The sequence below is a fragment of the Parasteatoda tepidariorum genome, chromosome 4 (genome assembly GCF_043381705.1).
Source record: "Parasteatoda tepidariorum isolate YZ-2023 chromosome 4, CAS_Ptep_4.0, whole genome shotgun sequence".
Taxonomy (NCBI): Eukaryota; Metazoa; Arthropoda; class Arachnida; order Araneae; family Theridiidae; genus Parasteatoda; species Parasteatoda tepidariorum.
In genome coordinates, this window is record NC_092207.1 from 14,701,382 (window position 1) to 14,721,622 (window position 20,241).

The 20,241-nt window shown below is 29.0% G+C and overlaps 1 protein-coding gene across 2 annotated transcripts in view; it reads right to left on the reverse strand.

Moving 5' to 3' along the window:
- Positions 1–12,609, reverse strand: part of LOC107441420 (telomere length regulation protein TEL2 homolog) — a 31,641-nt gene extending 19,032 nt beyond the window's left edge. Inside the window, exons 1-8 of one of the 2 annotated variants that reach the window (XM_071179454.1) lie at positions 11,962–12,542; positions 9,363–9,572; positions 6,418–6,572; positions 4,666–4,813; positions 3,832–3,934; positions 3,225–3,293; positions 1,819–1,960; positions 45–181 (exon numbers count right to left, since the gene is read on the reverse strand). In XM_071179454.1, the coding sequence (XP_071035555.1) occupies positions 45–181; positions 1,819–1,960; positions 3,225–3,293; positions 3,832–3,934; positions 4,666–4,813; positions 6,418–6,572; positions 9,363–9,572; positions 11,962–12,266 (1,269 nt within the window). In that variant the 5' untranslated portion in view covers positions 12,267–12,542. Of the gene's footprint in view, positions 1–44; positions 182–1,818; positions 1,961–3,224; positions 3,294–3,831; positions 3,935–4,665; positions 4,814–6,417; positions 6,573–9,362; positions 9,573–11,961 lie in introns of both variants that reach the window. The other variant, XM_021146641.3, reaches the window with a different exon arrangement.
- Positions 12,610–20,241: the final 7,632 nt, after the last annotated feature.

The window sequence follows — 20,241 nt, forward strand, 5'->3', positions numbered from 1 at the left end:
ATAAGACTTTCATTATTACACAAAAGTTTTTTTTTTTAGCATACCTCAAATTTCAGTTTTTCAGCATTTGGATCCATAACAGACAGTAAATCAGCTGCTACTACCATTCCGATTGTTTGAACAAATTTATCAGGATTTCCAATTCGTAGTTGTGTACCATTCAAAATATCAGACAGATAGGCTACAACATTGAATACTCATAAAATAACTGACTTTTAGTTCATAAAAAAAAACTACCGTAAACCGGGGCGAGTCTACTCATCCAGGGGCGAGTCTACCCATTTTAGTTTTATTTAATTTTCACTATTTTAAATTGCAAGTAAATTCTTTTTACCGATGGAGGACTTAATTCAGACTCTAAGGAAGATGGCACTGTAGTAGTTTGATCCGTTTTTATTTATTTGGTGTTTTTTTAACCGACCTGTTCAAACGTCTTTTGAGAGATTTGTATTGAAAATCAGCAAACTTTTAGTTGGTGCTCCGTAAGTATATTATTATTATTACTATTTTCACTTTGGTTAAGTGATAAACTTATCTAAGACTAAGATTACATTAATTTTATATGAAAAAAAACAAAAAGAATGTAAGTTTTGCTGTTGTAAACAAAAAGCCAGAATTCGCGGGGCGAGTCTACCCATTCGTATTTAGTTTTAATAAAGCATAATAATATAATTTAGAACTTTGTTTATATTAAAATTAAGTCATTTTAAATGAATTTGAGTATATTATTTTAATTCTGCATTGATAAATTTATCATTAATAAGAAAATTTATAGGTTAAATATAAATGTAAATATAAAATATGTTTATTTTACCTATTTTTTCAATTTTTATATTACAAAATTAACTTTTTTTATTTAATGCAAGTTAAATAAATTATTATTTATAAATTATTATTACCTCCCAAAAGAATGGGAAAAGGATTTTTCATGATTCCCAATGTTTGAATTTCGATTTTGTTAATAATCTTTAATTATTATTATTTATTAATTATTTAATTGTAAATTTATATTAATTTTAATTTATTTTTATCAACAATAATCAGAAAAAAATGTTATTTTATAATGTTAATGATTATAAAAACAAAACTGTGATCAAAATGTGATAATCGATCAAATACTCAATTTGTGTTATTTTATGAATAAAAAAATGGAATATATAATAAAGTTATGAATTTTACTTCATAAATATCCTATATAGTAACTAAAATAACAATTTAATAGTAAAATTTGATTATTTACAATGTTAACATTCATTTTAGTAGAATGGGTAGACTCGCCCCATACGAGAGATTTGTCAGCAGTTCTATAAAAATATACAGTAACAGCGTAACTGTTAATATTTTCTAAAATCGATTTCACAGCTTTAAAGAGGGATAAATAGCGATTCCGAAACACCTATTAAAAGCCTTTTTTCTTTAATATTTACAAAAGTTTGACCACTTGAAGGTTGACAATCTGAAAAAATGGGTAGACTCGCCCCGGTTTACGGTATTATTTTAAAATCATTTCAGTTAGAATTAAAAAAAATTTCACTTAAATGAACTTTGCAATAAAAATGAAAGCATATAGGAAGTAAATTAAAATTATTCCTTTTGTTTTTAATGAATAACATGTGAAAATAAAAGTTTACAGCAAGGTATTGGATACTTTTACTCTTACAGAAAAATAAGGATTTTTGTCGATTGCTTAGATTATATCAGATTTTTTTTTTAATTTTGTAAGCAATTGGAGATAAATAAAGACTTCAACTTATAGATAAATAAAGACTTTAAATAAAACTATGATGTAAAATAATTTAATAAGAAGTTTTATTTTACCTTTTGTCCTATCAGCATTTTTCAATAATTTAAACCACCCACAGCATATCATCAAAGCAACAGCAATATACATTTGTTGGTCATGGCTTTGATACTTAAGGTTATAAGCATTAGTCCAATCTTTGAGCAATAACTGAAAAATCTATTAGATATGAAAGAATTATGAGAAGTTTTGTAATAAACAAGAAAATATTTTGTGCAATATAAGTTCAAATAAATATGTTCTAACATATAGAATAGAAATAAATATTCTTTATGAAGTATAAATTAATCATTGCAAAACTTCACTTAATATCAAAAAAGTTAGACTGAAAAATGATTTTAAAATAAGTCAGCAGATGATAAACATAATGATATTCTAAGAACATATTTTCCAATTTTATTTGACTTCAATATCAGGAAAAAATGAAAATATGGCATCAGTTAAAAATATTTAAACATTCGAAAAGGTAAAATTTTTAGACAGTCAAATTATAAAGACTTCCTGAATAGTTTTGATTTTATTTGAAAACACACATAAAAGTTTTGAAGAAAATTAACATTAGATATAAATTTCACTTTTATGAAGTTTCCTTAATGTTAAATCAGGTATGGCAATTTTCATTCACAGTGGGAAAAAATCGTCATAGAAGAAATAAGTTTCTTCTATCTCAAGTGGAAGAAATTCTCTTTCCAAAAAAAAAAAAAATACATCGAAAAAAAAATTTATACTGTTTATAATTGCAATCAAGTTTAGTTAAATAAATTAATATCGAAACTACATAAAACATTTCAAATAAGTGAAAATTACAAAACAACAATAAATAAATTTAATGAAACATTTTGTGAAATAAAAATAATAGTAGTTCTTCAAATAAATACAGCAAAACCTAATTTTATAATTATATAAAGAACAGTCAAAATATCATAATCAAATTTTATTAATACTATTAAACTAACAAATCCCATACTTAAGGTCTACATTACTACAAATCCCATATTTTTTAAATTGACAATTTCAAGAAGCATGAGAATTGCTATAATCAAATGCTATAAAGTATGAATACGTAAACTCACTCATAAATAAAATGATACCAAGATATTAAAATTCTGTATAAAAATAAAACAAATAATACGAAAACAGTTATTTTTTTAGAAAAATAAATGTGAATAACTTTTAACATCATGTTTTTATTTAGCTTATCATAATTAATACATTTTAATTTATATTTTTAATTTAACATTAAATTATATTTCAGATTGGTCCTTCCCCTTTTTTTTCTGACTATTTGAAGTCTCAGAGATTAATAAAGATCAGTATCTTGAAGTAAGAGAATAATTAAGTGCTGAAGTTTTTATATATATGAAAAAAATGCAATTCAGAAAAATAGTCGATCAAGTGTAACAAGTAATCAGCATTTACTAACCTTCCAAAAGTGATCTTGGCGACTTTCTGAGCTAGCAAAATGACCAATAATATTTTGAAGAATTAATTTCTAAAAAAATGAAGAAGAAAAAAAACATATACATAATTCTAAAAATCTTACACATTAATTTAAATTACAATTCTAATATAAACTTAGAGTTTACACTAATTATCTAAAAAAGCATTATCTAAAAGAAGAGCATTACAAGATTTTAAATTTCTTTTGTAAATGCAAGATCTATGGTTTTCAGTATGTTTTTATAACACAAACAGAAGTAATTGAATTTGCATGTGAAAATTTGTGTAATGTAAGAAACAAACATAAATAAAAAAAATTAAAAATTACTCAACATAAATTTTCTGTTAGTTGAAAAAGAATCATCAACAAAATTTTTTTCTCATAAAATAATTTTTCCAACTCAATTTTTGAAAGAAAAAAAAATTTTCTAGTTTACACACGAAAATTTCTCAACAAAATTAGGAGTGATTGCTGTTTTTTTTTGTGTGTGTGTGTAGAAATAAGACAGTGTTCTATCAAAAACACCATTTTGTATGAACACATGAAAAAAAAGAATATCAGAATATCAGAAATGAATAAAAGATCTTACTTGCTCAAAATGTTTGAATGTGATTAATTTATTTGTTAATAAATAATTTAACTTTTCAGTCTTTATCGTTTCTTCTCCTAATATCCATTCAACATAGCCATACCTAAAAATAAAATGTTTACTCATTTATCTTAGATAACGAAAAGCTTAAAAAAACAGGGAAAGATATTGAGAGAAAAATTTAAAAAAACTTTTTTTGTTCGATAATTTTGTAAAAATTTCAGAATGATACATAAGAGTAATAGAGGGCAACATGAAACTTAATATTTATATCAGCATATTATTATATAGTAATAATTTACTGTTTATCTTTTTAAATAACTGACATTCTGCAGTTTCTGATACTCAAACACTCAAATTAAAATAAGAAATTATTCATTTATTACTTTTGAAAGAATGGCATTCAAAATTTTTCAAAATAAATATCAGAGTTATTTACAAGAATTAGACGCAGAAGTTCTGCAACAAAAAAAGGCTCAAAAAACTCTTTACTATACACAAACCACTATAAATTAGAATTATACATTTTTAAAAATAATAAAAAAACCCAACATTTTTTTTAAACAGAATATGCACCTGGAACCCTTGATGGCACATGAGTTATAGATTAGGTTTGTCACAAATAAAATATTTCTAAAAATTAAATAAAATATTAATGTCAATATTTTATTTAATGTAATTTGGTTAGTAGAGAATGTTAACTTTATATCCTTATTAACCATTTTTTTTAAAAAAAAATTGACAAGGGATTTTAAATGGTTTGGTATATGAATAAAATAAAGTATAAGAATATTTAAATTAAGATATATAATAATAATAAGAATCTAACTATACCAAGGAATTATAAGCAGCATATGGGTAACAAATAGCTCCAAAGAGCTCATTGGCATTTTCTTAAATAAATTTTGAGAAAGCTTTCTCCAAATAAAATCAGACTCTGTACGCTTAATGAATTCAACACACAGCTTTTTTGACAGTATCTCTACAAAATAAGAAATAAACATTAGATTCAATTTAAAGAAAATAAAGAGTAAAGAAATAAAATAATGGTAAAAAAATACAAAGCATACTATGTCTATTAATCTGTATTAAATTTATAGCAACACTTTTAATAATGAAAATTAAGATTAACACAAAAATGGCATAGATTTTAAATAGGATCAAAGATTTAAGATCATACATTAAGATCACACATTTAAAATCATAATTTAATGTTGTTTATTAAAAGTAATTTTATTATAAATTATTAACTACACAACTTCAAAAATTTCTAGGTAAGTTGGTGAGGTTGATTGCTTTAGATTCTATAAAGGAATTTGTTTGATTTTTCTTGTTTCACCCGTCTTTACATTATTACTAGCGTTACTGTAGTTTAGTTTGACTATCACTGCATATATTTCTGTAAAAAGGAAGTGTGTTATGTAATCAGTATAGGAAAAATACAATATTGTATTGTGAATGTAATCAAAAGAAAGCGTTTAAAAAAAATAATTAATGTCAACTTCAAAAGCCATCGATATCAGCTAAGTACAGTACAGAACCTGTTATCCGGAAATCAGAAAACCGGAAAACCAAAAAACCGGAACGAAATTCAATAAATTTTCCTGCCATTTTTAAAAACTAAATTTTTTTCCTCATAAGATTTTAGGATTTTTCTTTCTTTTTTGAAAGATGTTTACCTTACCATCATTTTGGAAATAATCATTAGTGTATTACTTCATAGTTTTTTCTTCTTTTTAAGATAATTCAAAATATTATTTTTTAGTTGGGTTTAACAATAAAAAAAATGGCTTTTTGTTGCGATTCAGAAAACCGGAAAAATCAGTTATCCGGAATAGCGATGGTCCCGATCGTGCCGGATAATCGGTTTCCTACTGTATTTAAATTATAATGCTGTTCTGTACAAATGGTTTATTTAAAAAAGGAATGAAGTTGTCCGGAATAGCGATGGTCCCGATCGTTCCGGATAATCGGTTTCCTACTGTATTTAGATTATAATGCTGTTCTGTACAAATGGTTCATTTAAAAAAGGAATGAAGTTGTCCGGAGCAATAAACTTTGAATTTTAAATTGAAATATCTATATGCCTATTTGAATAGAAAAGACATTTATTAACAGGTCATATTAGAATAAATACTGTAAAGCACTATTATCAAAAATTGATATTCAATATTTATTGAGAGATTGAATCCTATAATCAGACTATTTATTATACCTGCTTATAGTGGATAATTACAGTTTATTACTGGAAAGCACTTTTAATAATAAACTCAATAATCAGAATTTATTAAAAAGATTTAACCTGCATAAGCAGAATATTTACTATATCTGATTATAGAGGTTAATTATAGTATAAATACTGTAAAGAAAAGAAAAGGAAAGAGAGAAAGAAAAAGTACTTCATAATTTTTATCAAATAAATTGTACCTCTTAATTAAGGCCGGCACAGAAAATATATCATAATAGCATCATTAGCAATAGCACTGTATGCACAAGATATAAAATAAATATCAAGAAGACAAGTTTTTCTAATAACTGCATTAAAAATGTTTTTCTAAAAAAAGAGAAAGAAATACAAGACTATACCTGTATTTCCAGTGATGCATAATCTTCCAAGAAGACTTCCAATAAATTCCAGAGTACAGTTTTGTCCATTAGAGATTTTGTCACGTAACACTGAAAGAACTTTAATAATATTTGATGCAAGAAGAGGCACATAGAAATTATTCCTAAATAGTTTTCTAAAAATAAAGAAGAGACTAATTAATTTACTGTTAATGCATGGAAAAAAAGCTTATATTTTGAAATATACTGAAAATAACATGATTATACGAGGGTTGTAAATTAAATAGTGGCAACTTAACCTTGAAACTCACAAAAGTTCGCGCATGCGTAAATAGGGTATGGGTGCGGTGAGGTGGCGCTGTTGTCGATGTGTAGAGTGCAAAAAACAGTCGATTTGCTTAGAAGGGTAGTTGTTGCTTGACGTTGAAGTGAGGAGTTTCGTTTCCATCGCTCTAAAGCATGTTGTGAAAAGGCTTATTGACGAAAAAAGACAAGATGCTTGAATCCATCGTGCTACTGTCCTATATGGTAAAGCATTTGCTCCAAAGGCTTCCACTAATCCTCGATAGCATTCTGTTGCATTTTTGCCACGGGCAACCTCGATTGTAAGCCACGACCGCTGATCACCTTTTGAAAACATGCTTTAGAGCGATGGAAACGAAACTCCTCACTTTAACGCCACACAACAACTACCCTTCTAAGCTAATCGACTTTTTTTTGCACTCTACAGATCGACAACAGCCCCACCTCACAGCTCCCATATCTAATTTGCGCATGCCCGTCCTTCTGTGAGTTTAAAGGTTAAGTTGCCACTATTTAATTTACAACCCTCGTATAACAAGTATTTAAATTTTTCTCAAATACTTAATTCAACAGTTTTGTAAAACTCTTGATGAAATTAGTACTTAAATAAATTAAATCAAGATACACGAAAAGATTTAGAATTTATTTATTAAACAATTTTTCAGCTATTATTTTGAAAAAATTTATAGATATAAAGCTGAAATTGAATGATTTAGAAAATTGACAGATTAATGATTGAGAATGATCCCAGAATTTTCAATTACGATAACGGAAGAAAAATTATATACATGTTGTAACTTTTTTTTTTATCAGCAGTGAGTTTCAAAATGTTTCTGTATATAATTTGAGAAGTCGCGACTACGTGCAATAAGGTTATATATATGTACTAAGGTTTTTTGCATAAATTTATAAATTGGCTAATTAGGCTAATTTTTATTAAGTAATCAATTAAATTAATAATATGGATATTAAATAACTGTAAAAGGTGAAACAATTGAGCAAGCTATATTTTGCATTTAAACAAATATTAATTCACCCAATTTACAAATTGAATTTAAGCATATTAGTCAGCGATGTTCTTCCTAAGCATTAATAAGAGTGGGCCACAGTGCTTGCCATTTGATCCCTGTAAATGCGTCCTCATTGCCCTTTTTGTGAAAATAAGCCACCATCCCATAAAAACACTACCTTTTTATTTTTTCAAAAAAATATTTTTTTCTTAAACACCTGTTTTAGAAAAAATCCACATCTGATTTATTTAGAAACTGATAATTATTTAACTTTAATTTTTAATTCTAGTAAGTTCCAGTCTAGTAGTTTCCATTCTAGTAAGAATTTTCTTAAGCTGTCTAGTTATATAGTTAAAGTTCACAAGATATTTAGCCCCAGAGATATTTACAACTTTTATTCTTTGGGGAGGATATATTAAAGTGATTTTAAATTTTACTATTATATTTTTTTAAATAAATACCTCTTATTTAAAAATGCACCATTAAATGTTTGTTTTTTTTTATAATTTACAGTTTAAAATAAATTTTAAAAAAAGTATTTAAGTTAGTTATTCATCAATTAATCCCTTTTTTTTTAGCTTACTATTTTTGAAATTATTTATATACAGAGATTATCTTTTAACTTGCCTTTAATTATTTTTCAAAAGCTTACAATTTTTCAGTTATTTTAATAATGAGTGAGAATTATTTTGTGAGATATACACATAAAATAGCATAAGAGGGGGATTAAAAAATTGAGGATGAAATTCAGTTATTACATTCTATTACATATTTAGATAATTTTAACTCAAAGTGCCCTTTTTCTGTGAGGAAGCACCCTGGCACCTTTACCTTCCTGGGGAGAACTTTGTCGTCAGTATTCAGAATAATAATCCATTGTGCAAAATATGAATTAAATTCAATATATTTGTAAATGCTTGGAATGATAAAGGCAGAAATGTTATTCAATAAGGAATGCCTTTTCAACTGAAAAGGATAATTTAATAACTATTTTAAAATATTTCATTGTATATTTTATAACTCAAGCTGTAAATTTATTACAATACAAATATATTGGGGCCGAGATAGCCTGGTTGGTATGGCACTGGGCCCATGCCCACCATCTCGTGGGTTTGATCCCCGTCGGCCGAAGATTCCCCGTGTAGAAAATGGTGACTGATGCACATTAAATCTGTCGAGTCGCAAAGTCCTCCATGTGCCCATAACAAATCAATACCTCTGAGGGTACTGATCTAGGAGCTTCCTTGTCTTCTGGATTGGTTCAAAATGACAAGGCTATGGAGTTGAACATTAGTAGTCGCAATTCCAAAATTGAGTCGGCTGTTCAACAACGGATAAAAATATATATATATATATATTAGGGTCAGGCTAACAGTGGGAGGTTTCCTTCTCCATGTAACACAAATGCGGCTTAGTTCCATCAAAAATGCCCCTACAAAGGCAATTTTCTCCAAATACTTTGATCCAGGAGTTCCCTTGTCTTCTGGATTAGGTTCAAAATTACAAGGCTATGGAGTTGAACATTAGTATTTGTAAATCCAAAATTTGATTGGCTGTTAAAACGGCGGTTATAAAACACAAATAAATAATAAGAGTTTTTAATTTTTTAAATTACTGTTCAGAATTAAAGAAAGAAAATTTTGAACAACTTACGGAATATTTTCTCCTTTAGTCTTATTTGCGATTCTCTCTGGCAATGATATAATAATGGTTATCAAATCATTCCAAATTTTTGATAATAAAACATAGCTTGGGTCCCAAATTCCATGGCTTGTGCATTGGTATAAAATTAAATTTTCTAAACTGGGTCCTTTCAAAAACTTTTGTAAAACATCGAGAATCTTTTTCTGTTGATAGCCTTCACTAAAAAATACAAAGAGAAAAAACATATTAAAGCTCTTTCAAAAAAATCTAACAAATAATACAGTCACTTACTGTAAACAGATGTCATTATTTAGATTCAATATTCTAACAATATTGAAGAAAACTTAAGAACTACTTTTTTAAAGTAGAGAAATGTTAATTCATCTCATATAATTGCATGTTAGACCAGGGAAAGAAACTAAACAATTTCAATTCAAAAAAGGGAAAATTTTCAAGTAATGTTACAAAATTTTTCTGGCTCTCTCTTCATCATATTTTTCGTTACTCGCATTCTTATAACAGGTGTTTGTGGTATAGTCGCTTCAAGGACCGTTTTTAAAGAGAAATGATTGAGTAACATCCTGATATGAAATTATTAATGATACAAATATTAGTTTTTTTTATAATTATTTTACGTCTAAGTTCGATTTTTTTTTTTTTTAATCCAGCAAAGCAAAATTTATTAGCAGATGACTTACGATTTTTATTCAAACATAATCTAACTTTGTTCAAATTTCGCAACAATAAATTGTCAATTTTATTCTTTTACTTATTCTTCTTCATAAAATTTTTGATTTTGTAGATGTGAAAGTAAAACTAATTGGAATAATTTTTTTCGTGGTTTCATATCTGAAGATGAAAAAGATCCTGACCTTGGCTAAATAAGCGTATAATATACTTTCATTAAAAAACTTATCTAGATATTTGATAATGAAAAAAAAAAAAAAAAAAAAAAAAAANAAAAAAAAAAAAAAAAAAAAAAAAAAAAAAAAAAAAAAACAGAAAGAGAAAAATTGCAACCGTGAGATAAGTGAGGTTCGTTGTTTGACCAGTAATGCTTTCTCAAACCCTGCTTATACTTTGTACCCCTTCCCCATACATGGCAATTTGTTAGAAGTCTGGATGTCAAGCTTCTCTTAATTGAGGCATACCAGATATTGAGATGAATCAAAACTTCAACATTGTTTCATTGCCACAAAAAGATTAATCAACACACGCTCTTTAAACACAACCGAAAGTGATCAGACAACAGTCCACCAGAAGAAAACTGCTTATTATGGCGGTCCATGTTAAATGGTCTCAGACTGATGGACCACTAATAATTTCGAGGCATGTTGATAATTTGTTTAAAATATAATGCTGTTTAAAAATACTATTTATTAGAGAGAAGAAAGTATTGCACACACAAAATGACTATATAGAACAATAACTGATTCCTGGTTTAACTGCTAAATAGCTTTCTTAGGTACATACTTTAAAAATATGGGTATCTTTTTCATAGGTACAAATATGTGACATTTTTCATCAGAAAGAGGTTTTTTTCAACCTGAGTGAGTTTATTATAAAAGAAATATCAAATATTAAAAAATAAATGTAGACCTTTGTCAACTTTTTATTTATTTATTTTTTAAAATTTTTTTCCTTTCATTCATTTTTTTAAACAATGAACAAAATAGACATTCACAAAAAATTAAATAAACAAAAGTTAAAACAAGAATAGTTTAATTTCCTTGCACCTGGCTAATTGAAAGAATTTAAGGAAAGGATTCAGAATTCCTCTACATTTATCAAAAATCAATATTTCTAGCAGCTTTGAGAAAAAATTGCTACACTCTTAAATTTAAGTTTAAATTATTTGGAATATTTCCATATCATAATCTTCGCAAAAATAATCGCTACGTCTTGGCGACTTTCAGCCGTGGCTCATGAGAAACTAATTAAAAACATTACAGAAGGGGTTGAAATTGAAAGATATAACTTGTATCCCCCAGACAAACCCCTACATGTATTTTATTTTTACTGTATTTAAAACCCATTTGACGTCTTAGCGATTGAGGTGGGAATATTTTAGTATCGTAATCGGTCAAGCCAATTACAATTGCCAAGGTGGCAAATAGAGTTTAAACTTGTAAATTAAAAAAAAAAAAAAAACATGTTGATGTCAGCCCAGAGGTCACTACGAGTTATAAAGTTTGAGTTTGTCCCTTTCTGTGATGTTTTTTTTAAGCGTATTATTTGCTTCACGGAAGTTTCCAAGACTTGGCAATTATTCTGCCACACATCACAACACGGAAATCTTCCCCATCGTAGTTGTTCTTGATTCGGGAACATTCCCAAGTGGGAATATTTCCAGGTGATATTACCATACAGAGATCTACTCCAAAATAGTACCAAAGTTACTATAGTAGCCAAAATAGTTTTGGCGACGTTATTTAGTGGTAGTGACCTACGAAAAAAATCGCAGAAAGGGTATAACTCGTAGCCACTCCATGTTACTGTTTCTTCCTACGAAACAAGCAAACTTTCTAGATCACAAACTAAATTTTGGTGTCACAGCTTAGGTAATTTCATATTTGCTCAACAAATGTATAAAATATCAAATGATTACCAACTCTCGCCAAATTTTTTGACTAGAACGATAAAAGCTTCATGATGAATTCCCTGAAGAAATATGCCATCAAACAGTTTCTCTTGCTCTTCCTCAGAAAATAATGTTGGTTTTAAAGAGTCAAGTAACGTTTCAGTGACGAAGTAATAGTCTGATGATGTTGTAGAAAAGTCACTGTTTTTAAGAGTATCGAAAAATTCTTTAAGTAACTTCCATTTTGATGAGTCACTCGGTTGGGCTGTAAAGAGCTTTTTTAAATCTATACATATTTCATGAAAACTTGTTTCTACTGACATGTTAGTCATTAAATAATGAATGAGTCATTAAATAAATGAGAAAAATAGTGTATTTAAAAGTCGTCGAAAGAAACTTTGCCAGACTTTACGATGTTTTCATTTTGACGTTTTTGCACTACGAATCAATAAGACTTTAACTGCTGCAGAAAAATCTAAAATGTATAATTGTAAAAAAATATTTAACATTTTAATAAAATATGAGTCTTTAATAAAATTAAAAAACAACTTTTCAAATCCGGCACTCACAAACAAAATTGCTTTCTTTATTTACAAATAAAGCTAACTGTTGCCATCTATAAAGTTAGAAAATATTTTTTTTCTGAGCTCTAAAGCGATATTTTCACTACATTTTCAGCGCAAAAGCGTGAAGGAGCACTCTCATTAAATGCGGCTGAAGCACCTCCTATCACGGTCAAGGAATTATAGAATACTTTCCCGCAAAAATTAGATTCCTAAACCCTGTTGCTGATCGGAAGTGCAACAACCGCATTCGGCGTGAATCCTTCTATTGATTCACATGAGGCCCAACTGCTATTTATTTATTCACGTACATATGCGAGCTTGCGTATTGCATGACGAATGAAGTCTTTGTCAAGAACAGCAAAAACAAATTAGAGAAGAAAAATGCAAATATACGATGGAGTTCGAACTTTCTGCCTTTTCACTTCAGAGTGTTTGGAAGAAGAAAGAAACTATTTTCCCGGGAAAACCCCGCACTTATAAAAGTTCAAAGTTAAAAAAGTGTTTCGGGTGAACTTCGAGGTTCCTCGAACTACTAAAACTACTCGGAATAAAACTGCTTTATATTCCGAGTGTATCAAAACTGATCGACTATTCAAAAAATCAAATAAAGTTAAACGGCAGAGAATAGAAATTAACGGTTTACAGCATTCACTTTATTAAACTATCATCCTCAGGGATGTTTCCCAGACAGCCGCCACTAGCCCACTGTGCAGCTCTAGTGCTACTAAAATAAATTACCTACCTACCACTTTATAAAACAAGAAATTATTCTTTCATAATTAGTAACAAATTTTAAGATTAGTTGGCGCTGCTGACAGCATTATCAATGGAAATATTTCTCTCTAAGAATCATCCCGCAGTGGACTGATCATTAAGACACTTTTCCCAGCAGATCACCGAAGTCAAGCATCAATCTGCGAAGGGACCGAGGGTAGGAGGTATGGGTCCTCGTTAAACTGTTCTACCGTAAAGTGCTCGATTTCGCGTGCAGGTCGTCTGGCTACCGAAGCAGGGATGCTTTCGTGGAGGAATTCCGCGTTACAGGGAGGGAAAACCACGAAACCCTCGCATGGTCAGCCTGGCGGCAAAAGTACTGTAACTCATGATCCGTCTTCCCCTGAGGATATTTTATGTCAGTACTGTGGTCGGTACAAACCGGATGCAGAATTTGTATCGGCCAGCCATTACTGGGATTCGAACCAGGTTCACCTAATTAGAAGACTAACGCTCTATTCCCTGAGCCATCAATTCTCAAGAAGACGAGATTTTAAATAAAATCGAAGCCAATTTGATAGCAGGGTAAAATTTGAGACTGATTCTGATATTTAGAGTTCAAGCTTTTCTTGAGAAAAAAGGCCGAAATTTACGAAATATTTCCGAGAAATTTTGAAAATCTTGCACACATTTACATGGATTGAAAGACTTAGACATAGTACAAATAATGATATATAAAAGAGCTGGAGAAAATATATTTAAAAATTTCCTGCTATATTTTTTTTTACTTTTTATTTCTTTAAATAATTTTTTTTTTATTTAAATGAGCTGAATTGTTAAATTATTCTCATTAAAGTATGTCGTTTATCAAATATTTTTTTTTGTGGAAATTTTCCCATGTTTTTCAATACGAAATATCTAGAAATTTTATAGCCTAACGCAATGTGCATCCATAAGTTATGCCACCTCATTCCAGTAAATTTTCTGGTTAAGGAGAGGGCTAGCTAAACTTTTTCTTTCTTTTTTATTCTTATTGTACTACATACAATACGCAAAATAGAAAACTAACCTCCTTGAATAACTTTTGAACTAATCATCGGATCGTCACGTTCTAGGGCTTAATATTAATGGTGCAAAGGGGTGCCCACAAATATGCTAATTAGTTAGTGAAAACGGTATTTTAAAATATGAAATCGGGCACAAAAACGTACTTTTTCTGAATAAACATACCTTTTTTTGATGCATTCGGACTTCTGACATCCAAAATATAGGAGGCAGCCTCAATCTGGAAAGTATGGTCCCAATAGTTTGGATACGAGAGCTATGACTTCTTAACGTTAATTTTATTTTTTGGGTATTTCCCCTTATCTCGAGAAATTTAAAGGCGAATTGAAAAGTTGTTGCACATAATTGTAGAATTCGTTTTTATGTAGATAATACCTTGAAAAAACTAACTTTCAGTAAATAATGTTTTTTATTATTTTATTTAATAATAATCGATACAATTTGAATTGCAAAGTAAGCAATTCATTCATTTTAAAAGAATGTAATGAAAATTCAAAATTTGATCGAAATCGAACGAACAGTTCTTGAGAAATGGAATTCTATATACGATTTTTCTAAAGTTCTATTTGTACTATATATGATAGATTCTAATATATATTTGCTTCTATATACGATCGAAATTTTGCATTTTGCCCTGAAAAATTAAATTCTTTAAAATGATGTCAAAAGTTCTCTGTCAAAATAAAAGTATGTTTATTTAGACTAAGTACGCTCTTGTGTCTGATTTCGTAACTTTAAGTATCGTCTGTTTTAATTATCTAGCAAGTTTGTAGTTACCCCTTTGAACCACTGAGATTGAGTCCTAGAATGTGAAGATATGATACTTAGATCAAAGGTTATTCAGGGTGGTTTGTTTATTTTTTTTCGTGCACTGTACTTCAGGGAGACATGTATCTTTATTAATTTATCACTTTAGGGGATAGAAAGACAAATATACATGGATTATCTCTGGTCTGTTTTCTTGTCATTTTGTGTTCAATTTTGAAGCTGTTAAAATGTTCTCAATTTTGATTGCTGCTAAAATTTAAATGAACAATTAAAAAAAACAAAAGTTATAAAAAAACTCACATTTTAAACAAATTTCGAGTAAATCACAGCATTTCGTAAAATTCGCTGATTTGAGAAGAAAAAAACATCAACCATTCGCGGAATGATTGTTTTATAATTCCCAATTATTAATCCTTCTAATTTCCTTCGGCAATCAAGCAGGTTCAAATGTTTTTAATCTTGAATTCCTTATTAGCTCTTCGGCAAATTTTGATGAATTTTTCTTTGAATATTAATTGGCATCCCTACAAATGTGCATGTAATTTGACTTCGCTTTTGATGCTAATTGTGAAAATGTATATTAAGGGTGGTGATTACGGAACAGCCATTTCATGTTACTTTGAAAGAACATAGTTAGTGTGCAAAGTCTTTCAGGGAAAGCCCAAAATATTTGCTAAATATTTTTTTTTTTCTCTTTTAGCAGAAAATATTAACATTCATCACTGGCTGATGGTTAATGTTAAATAAAAATGTCTTCATCAGTCATTATTTCTCACTTACAACTATGTTTTGTTGTTGAATGGCAATATTTACTAGTGTAAATGAAAAATAACGCTAAATAATTTTTCTTTATATTGTGTTCACTATCAAGGTAAGCTGAATGTCAACATTTGCCTGTCGATAATTGGAAACAATTGCATTCATATGAAGAAAAATGTTCTTTTTCAATCAACAACAATGCATGCAGATGTCACCACTTTCCATTGTAATGTGAAAAATAAAGCTATTTATGAAAAGTTTTTTTTTATTCATTATTCGCTACTTTTTTTTGATTAATGTCGACATTTGTCGATGTAAGAGAGAAATAGGATATTTAACAAGCATTTCGACCAAACACCAAAACAAACTTCTTGAACAATGTCGACATTTGCCTGATTTGTCCAATGTTCAACTCCGTAGTCTTGTCATTTTTGAACTCTATCCAGAAGACAAGGGAACTCTTGGATCAAGTATTGGGAAATTATGTCTTGGTGGAGGACTTTTTACTGGAACTAACCTGCATTTGCATTACATTGAGAGGAAAATCACACAAAACCTCCCATGGTTAGCCCAACGTTAAGGAGACTCTAATCCATGATCAGTCTACTACTGAGGATATTTAACGTCAGCACTAAGGTCGGTGACAGCTGAGTGCAGAATTCGTATCTGCCAGCTATTGCTGGGATTTGAAACCGGATCACCTAGTTGGACCTCTATCCCCTGAGACAGTGTTCCCCAAACTTATGACTTTTGTGTACCCGTTCTAAATTTTTCGTAACTCTGTGTACCACTAATAAAGAAATGAATGTATTTTTTACTATAAAAAAATTGCACAAAAGTTAAAAAACACAACTGGCTGTTGACACCACTAACTATTAACTGTTAACTCTGCAAAAAATAGCCAATAGAAAAATACATAACCGTAAATTTTCATGGCTAGCTTTGATTTTAAATAATTTTTTTTGAAATTTTCGTTTGTTGCAAGATATTTCGCCTAAGAAGGCGTACCCTCGCTAAACTGTTCCCGTACCCTTGGGGGGTACGCGTACCACATTTTGGGAAACCCTGCCCTAAGCCATCACGGCTGTTGTCTTTCATAGTATGTAATACAACTTTTATACAACTAACTACAACTTTTATACAACTAACTACAACTTTTATACAACCAACTACAACTTTTACAATGCAACTTTTATTAATCGGAGAGCCTGTTTATGTCAATCTTGTTACTTATAATTACTACACAGCATATTATAATATTTTTTATTATGTTACTTTTTTATTTATTATTTTATTTATTATTTTATTGCATATTTTCAGAGATTGAAATGGGAAAAGTGCATTTTTTCCTTATTTCAATGCTTTTTTTCGTGTTGATAAAACTAAAAAGTGCTTTTAGTTTATTTAGTTAAGATCCGCAAAGAGTGTAGAACATGATAAGTTCTTAAACTCAAAATCAAGTTACTGGAAGATCCAGTCGAGAACTTTTCATTAACCTGATAAGATCCTTTTAATTTCTAATTCATTAAAGGACTAAATCATGCATCAAATATCAGTTAAGTTAAAATTCGATCTATATATCTATGAAGTTATTTGATCATGTTACTTCATTATTTATAATTTAATTGCATTTATATTTCTTTTTTTCCCCTTGAGATTTAGAATTTAAAAAAAAATTATTATTTTTTTTTTGTTGTTGATAAAAACTGAAATGTGTTTTGAGGTTCGTAAATTAAGGTCTGTAGAGTTAAGAAAGTTTTCTTTAAAATCAATCTCAATATTCAGCAAAATGAAATGTCGCTTGGAGATTTCCTTTATTAACCTTATGATCTTTATAGCAAGTTAAAGTTACGTTATTCAATTACTACAAACTTACAACATTATTTTTATTATGTTGTATTATTATTTATTCATTTATTACGTATTATTTTATTACATATTTATTTTATAGCACATTTTTTCCGGAGACTGGAATTAGGAAGACATTTTTTTTCATTATTATTATTTCAAGGGTATTTGAATATATGGGTCACGTTTCTTTATTTTTTTTACCCAGCTGTAAGCTTTTAGAGAAGAGATGTGAAGGGGAGAAAAAAAGAATGTCTTTTTACCTACACCCCACACGGATGCCAAACTTGACCTTGAAATCAATTTCCTGATTTAAACATTTTTCCGGTTTCAGCCTCAAACAGATGTTTTTTGTTGACAGAAGTTTCAAAATTGTCACTGTTAAATAAAGGACGCTGCGCAACAAACCTATGATTTGAGATTCAAGGTTTTCTCAATGTTGTTATTCTATATAATATTGACGGAAGTAGAAGTTATCTTTAAAATTAGTAGAATAATAATGCTGCTCGATAACATACTGAGACAAAAGAGTAATTATCAAGGCAAGCGAAAGTCGAAGTTAATTATAAGAATAAAGCTGTAAATTTCATTATTTAAGAAAAATAAGTTAAATATTAATTAAAGCAAGTTCGCATTTGCATTATATGGAGAGGAAAAACACGAAGACCTCCCACGGCTAGCCAGATGGCACAGGAACTCTAACCCGTGATCCGTCTACCACTGAGGATATTTTTGGTCAGCACTGTGGGAGAGCCGGTTTTGGAATTCGTATCGACCAGCCATCGCTGAGACACGAACCCGGTTACCTCATTGGAAGGCGAGCAATCTATCCCTGAGCCACCACGCCCCTGAAAGAAATATATGAAAAACGTATGCCTAAGAAATATTCCAATGAACTCGTAACTCATTTTGAAATATTTTAAACAATTTAGTAACAACAGGCACTTTGTTTCTTTGTTTTAAATTTTTGTAACAATATATCTTATTCAATTGTTGAAAAATATTTCAGTACTCATGTAATTTTAATTGAGATAATGATTAATAGTAACACTACATCTTTTTTGATTAACGATATTTTTTTTTGTTATTAATTTTGCCCAAAGTTATGTTAGGTTGATCTTAATCGACGATAATATATCTCAAAGTAACCTTAAAGTTCAAATATGGAAGCTAAATTTTTATTCTTTTTCTTGGCAATATTAGCTGAAATAGCTACCGACGTATCGAAAACTAAAAATTCTGACTGCTTGTGGAGATACTTATCTAAAAGTAAGAGATTTCCATACAGACAAACATTTTGTTATTCAGTTGTATCATTGATATTAAAAACTCTATTTAATTCACTTTTTAATTTATCGTTAAAAAAAACTCCGTTTAATTTGTTTATTAGCCTAGTTCTGCTAAACTAATTTATTTTTAGACAATTCTCTTCAAAGATGAGATATATTGAGTTAGATGATTTTAAAAATATAGTTAATTTAAAGTAATAATTAAGATTTTTCCGGCGCTTTTTAACGTAGAAAGTCACTCTGAACATCCTATTTCAAAATTTTGCAAACTCAATATAAAATCGTAGTAAAACTTAAATTTTAAATTATATGTATTCTATTTCTGAAAAATATTTTTTTTGGAAGACAAATAATTCAATTGTATCTGTAATGATAAAAGAAAGAGCTTCCGTGCCTGTGTGTGTGTCACTTTCACAGCTTGTGCTAACGTTTTGAAATTTGGTTCAAAAGTTAATTTTAGTCCCAGGTCCTAAAAATCGTTCGAAAATTTCACTTAATCTGCTCGCTTGAAAAATGAATTTCTTCTCATTGGATAGGCATTTTAGTGACAAAAAATTATTTTTCAAATATTTAAAAGATAATATTAGCGATGTTTGATATTTAATTAAAAGAGTCCCTTTGATGTCAGGCTAACCGTGGGAGGTTCTCGACGTCTTCCTGTCCATGTAACGCAAATGCGGGTTAGTTCCATAAGCAAGTCCTCCACTAAGGCAGAATTTTTCCCAATATTTGATCCAGGAATTCCCTTGTCTTCTGGATTGGGTTCAAATTTGCAAGGCTATGGAGTTGAGCATTATTAGTCGTGAACCCAAAAATTGGGTTGGCTGTTCAACGAGGGTTATAAATAAAATAATTTAGGTGGACGGCATGAAAAGTCTATGTTACCGAATTAGTATTTTTAAAGATATCGGAAATGAAGCGTTTATTTTGTTTATAGTACGTTTTTAAAACGTATTTCTAAAAATAAAAAAAAATAATTTAAAATCAACGATAATTGAAATTAAAAAAGTAAGTTATGCATTTATGACATAATGAGAAATGGTTCATATTCTATCAGGAGTAATTCTATTTTTAAAAGTAAGTTATGCATTTATGACATAATGAGAAATGGTTCATATTCTTTCAGGTGTAATTCTATTTTTAAAAATAAGTTATGCATTAATGACATAATGAGAAATGGGTCATATTCTTTCAGGTGTAATTCTATTTTTGATATCAGTGGTGTTTAATTCGACTTGGTAATAGCTACTACATGCATGGTATTTGGTGCTATTTAAATAAGTACAAAATATACCAAT